Raw genomic sequence first — 4,912 nt, 5'->3', positions numbered from 1 at the left:
ATTTACCCGTTGACCTATTTAAAATTACCCATTTGACCGGCCATCTCAAAACAAAATTGATCACATTTTAACTCTAATTTTTACTTTTGAAAAACAATACTCAAACATTTAAAAAAAAATGAGTCAAGGGTTGAGTGTATCCTTTGGGTCGAGAAAGAATTGTCACTCCGGCATGGCTACTAGTCAATTTACAGCTACAACTCCGGTGAATGCTGGTAGGCGATTCTCAAAATGTTCCAAACCTAAGGTAAGATCAATTTCACAGATTCGCCTCTTTTTAATTTTAGGGATTCAATTTTACTGATAAATTATGGATGAGTAAAACATTATGGATGGCACATTTAATTTACCTTAGTTGAATGGATGCCACATCCATAATATGCTCCCATGACCATTTCTTCGTAAGCACATCTTAGCCTAAGTCTGTAAACCGGCCAGTTTTTATCAAAATCCTAGGCATCATGAGTGCGAGGGGTTATACAAGTTCTTCTAGTTTACCATCATCATACAAACTAACATTGCTATCGTAAATTCGAATCAAACCCTCTGTCAAGTGAAAAACAACAGGTACAAAATACTTTCTATCAATTTGACACACATAGTACAACACCTTAGCCTTGTACCACTCCACATCCCCAAATTTTGGTACACTTCCTTGAGGATATAGCATCAGGAGTGTAAGGCGCAAGTCTTGGCAAGCATAAATTGTCTCACAAAAGTCCAAATATTTTTTCTCTTTACTGGCAGCCTTCTTGATCTTATCCCATGTAGTGCACATGTTGTTTCATAATGCAACATCTATAACAACATGACTACAGGCATAAAAGCGTGGATGTTTTATTTTCTTACACGCATCAGTGCCAAAAGTTCCTCCACATGCTAAATATTATAAGAATTGTACGTTAAATATGGAGCTACTAAAAAAAAGAAATGCACGCAGTGATTAAGGAACTTACAAAAATAAAAACAAACGGGTTAGCACTGCACAACTACTCAAAAAACCTCCAACCATGAAGTTTTTGGGAAACTTCTCCTTCTTCTCAAACCATTCACAAAATAGTTTCTTATCTTCCTCTGCAATTGGTTTGAGTACATCTACCTTCAATTTCTTCTTCTTAATCTGTTTCAGTTTTCTCATCTTGCTTGCAGAAATTGGAGCATTACTCAATCTGCTTTGCAATCTTGTAACCCTGTACCAAGGTGATTTGACTACTTTAGAAGGGCTCTTATTCTGATTTTGAATCTCCCCAAGGATCTTCAACTCCTTATCCAATTTTTCATTCAAAACCTTCAACTTTTCACGCATATCTGTATCATTTTCTTGAGCATTGCACATCCTGTATGGTTCTCCTCTACCAATATCAGAAAAAGTACCAACTAGTGGTGAACCAGGAATACTCCCGCCAACTTCATCATTAATCTCTAAGCTCACTGCACCAGGTGCCTTTTTAATGGCAGTCACCCATTTCAAATCAACCGCTAGCTGGTCGATTATAGGCTCTACTACCTTATCGTCGTATGGTACCAAATTCTTCATGAAGTCCATATCCATCTCACGTAAGGTAGGTATAAGGTAAGGGTGCACCTCCTGAAATATAGCATAGATAGAAATCAATAGACAAGCAATACAAAAAAATACACGAGGTCTATGATAATCTCCTACTTTGGTTGAGCCAACTCTACTAGTGGAGTGTTATTGTACTCCCTGCCATATCACACCAGGGTCGTCAACTATCTGGTTAAAGGGATCCCAATCAGGGTCAGATATCACTTTCTTGTTGTATCATTTCAATATCATTGGCATCGGCATGGGTGCAACCTTTGATTTCTCAGCACTACGACCAAATAGCGGAATTGCTTCGTACGTCCATGCCTACATTTTTTTATGAACCAAAAAATATTAATTTTTGTCTGTAGGAAATAAAATAATAGTACTCAACTACAAAGAAATTTTGAGAATTATTTTTTAATATTTACTAGTAATGCCCATGGAAAGCCGTATAGGGCATAACTAGCCGATTTGGACTTTTTACCAGAGATTTTGTTTACCTTACTCTTTCTCGCATATGATTTGTAAATTGGGAGCATGCTCTTCTTCAAGTAATCAATTGTAAGCTCAAAATACTCATTTCCCCATGGATATTTCATGAAAACTTCTAAATTATCATCATATAAATTCACTTCTTATCGACGCACGCTATGTTATCCCTTGTAAGCAAGACTGAATGGACAAACCACACCAATGCAATCTTAAACCTCTCTTCTGTGTAAAACCTCACGATCTTCAAATGTTTCAAAAACATCTCTACTTCCACCCCCTTCCTGCTAGATTAGCAAACTTTGTCGCAGAATGCGTCACCATCATCCATCACTTTGTTCATTTCTTCTTTACTGGGTTTGGCACCACAGTTCAATCCAATCATTATAGCAAACTCCTTCAATCAAAAGTGAACGGGCTTGTCTCCAACTAAAAATCATAACTCGCGCTTCTTTGTGCAATAAATTCGGCGAATTAGCGGGGAATGGACAAGCTGTCCATTGGACTATGTCCAGTGTTTTAAAAAATAGTCCAAAACAACTACTATTAAATTTTTCTATCAATTTGACTGTTCTAAGTTTATCCTTGAACTCATGGAATAAACTGATCCTAGACCTCACACTAATCGTGGCCGAAAAACGTCTATGCTTTCTTAGAAAAGTCCTGAATTTGTATTTAGATGCATTGATCACCCTTACAGACACAGGAATTGACAGAGCATCCTAGTCACCTTCAACTGTTGCATGTGTTTTACTTTCCAATCCATCTTCATAATCTTCAAGTTGTTCATCATCATCTTCTTCATCATATTCTTCTTCTGCTACATCTTCTTCTTCTTCTTCTTCTTCTTCTTCATCAACTTCCTGAGCATCATCATCACCATTTTCATCATCCTCCCCACCTAAAGCTTCATCATCACTGTCCTTTTATTCTTCGATAATTATTTTTTTGAAAACCTGTTCTTCCATTTGAGTTTGTGCTGAATATATGTCCAAGTCTTCTTCCTCATTCTCATCATCACCCTTTAATGTTAAGCTCCTTGAAACAGATTTTTTACTAACATGTATATCCTCGTCAAATAATCTAGACTTTGATTTTGTTCTTTTTTACCGCTAGACTTTGATGGCTCTTTACTTGGCAATGCTTCTTGTGTTTCTGTATTTCCTTTCTTGTTTGGAGGCTTTAAGGCTGTACAATTGCCTTCTTTGCTGAAGGAATAAACTTCTTAGCAATTGATTTCTTCCTCATGTTACATACATGCAAATATGCAATATCAAATTTAATAATTTGAAATTTATGATCGAAATAAGAAAAATAAGCCCCAATTCAAGCAAATATTTATGACCAGAAGATAATCGACCACAGGTTTATCAACAAAATTAGGTTGCTAGTCCGACGACATTCTAAAATACAGAGCACAGAGGTAGTCCAAGAAGTAAATATAACTACCCACGCCATATAAGATACGGTTATACACAACCCAATTTATTTTGAACATGCACATGAACGAATCCCTCTATAAAACCCCAAATTACAAATGTAAGAAATGGAAAAGAAAAAGAATTTTGGATTTACTAAAATTGACACGTTCTGAGCAACAATACAATGCTTGTTGGGTCTATAGAGATAATTCTACCCAAAATCTAAGCTTAATTCTTGTCCTTTCCTAATAGAAACTACCGTGGTCGAGGGGCTTAGTGAGAGAGAAGAGAGTAGAAAGATGAAAGAGAAAATAGCGGAAAAATTAGAAAGAAAATTTATTTTTCAAACCTTACAAGTGACCTATAAGTTTTGGAAATGTTAAAAGGCCCCGTCCACTTTTTGTTTTGAACAAAGTGCATTAATCAAACCCAACCGTCAATGGCACAAAATCAGATGAAGTATCGTTGACAATCCAAATAGGAAAGTTGTCAAACCAAGAGACTTCACTAAATAGTGAGAAAGAAAATTTAGCTAACTTATGGCTACAAGTATTAAACCCTCTACTAAGATACTTAAAATATACATCAATTAGTTGTTGCTGAAGCGCCCAAATATCTTCGCAAACAGTACTAACCTCCCATGAAGGACCTCTGCTTCCATTAAGCATTTGAACCATTGTTAAGGAATCAGACAAGATATGTATATTCTTCCATCCATACTTCACCGTCAGTTGAATTACTTTCCTTATTGCCAACGCTTCAGCTATTATGGCTTTTTCAGCAAAATAGACTGGACTACCATACGCATAAAGCACGTCACCGTTAGCCTTTAAGGCTACCATTCCAATACTCGCTTTGCGAGTCTTTGGATCCAAACCTGCATCTACATAAAGTAACACTTTTTCCGAAGAAAGAGTTAGTAAATGTGTGGTAGTAGAAGCATTTCTCATAGTGTTAACATGTTCCTTTGCAACTGTAAATTCATTAAAATCAAACAATGCTTTAGATAAAACATCATTTTCACTCCATATCACCGAATTAAAAATATAATCATTCCTAGCCTTCCAAATCATCCATAAAATAGACACTGCCAGTTGCAATAAGGTATTAACTTCCTAGAATCTCTTAACCCACTCATTTAGCTTATTTTCAACCCAAAAGAAATTGAAAAAGTTAACTTTTGAGGAGGTGTTCTCGTACAGAAACGTCTACTTACTCCTAAACACTCATCCTCTTCCTTGCCCAAAACCCCTTCACAATCTGCCTCCTTCTTCCCCACCACCCCACCCCGCCCACCCCATAAGTTTCAGTCCACATAAGGGTCTCATTATTATTATTATTATTATTATTATCGAGCAGAGTCACTTTTTACTTTAGTCCATTCAGATGTTTGAGGTCCTAGTCGGGTCAGTTCTACCTTGAGATTCCGCTACTTTATCATTTTCATTGATGA

At 36.5% G+C, this 4,912-nt stretch overlaps 1 protein-coding gene across 1 annotated transcript; it reads right to left on the bottom strand.

Moving 5' to 3' along the window:
- Positions 1-3,878: 3,878 nt before the first annotated feature.
- LOC142171913 (uncharacterized) lies at positions 3,879-4,532 on the bottom strand. Its single transcript, XM_075235636.1, has one exon. The coding sequence runs from the start codon at positions 4,530-4,532 to the stop codon at positions 3,879-3,881; it is 654 nt and encodes a 217-aa protein (XP_075091737.1).
- Positions 4,533-4,912: the final 380 nt, after the last annotated feature.

Source organism: Nicotiana tabacum, chromosome 17, assembly GCF_000715075.1.
Source record: "Nicotiana tabacum cultivar K326 chromosome 17, ASM71507v2, whole genome shotgun sequence".
NCBI lineage: Eukaryota > Viridiplantae > Streptophyta > Magnoliopsida > Solanales > Solanaceae > Nicotiana > Nicotiana tabacum.
Note: the sequence above shows the minus strand (reverse complement) of the source record. Positions and strands in the feature narration are given on the sequence as shown.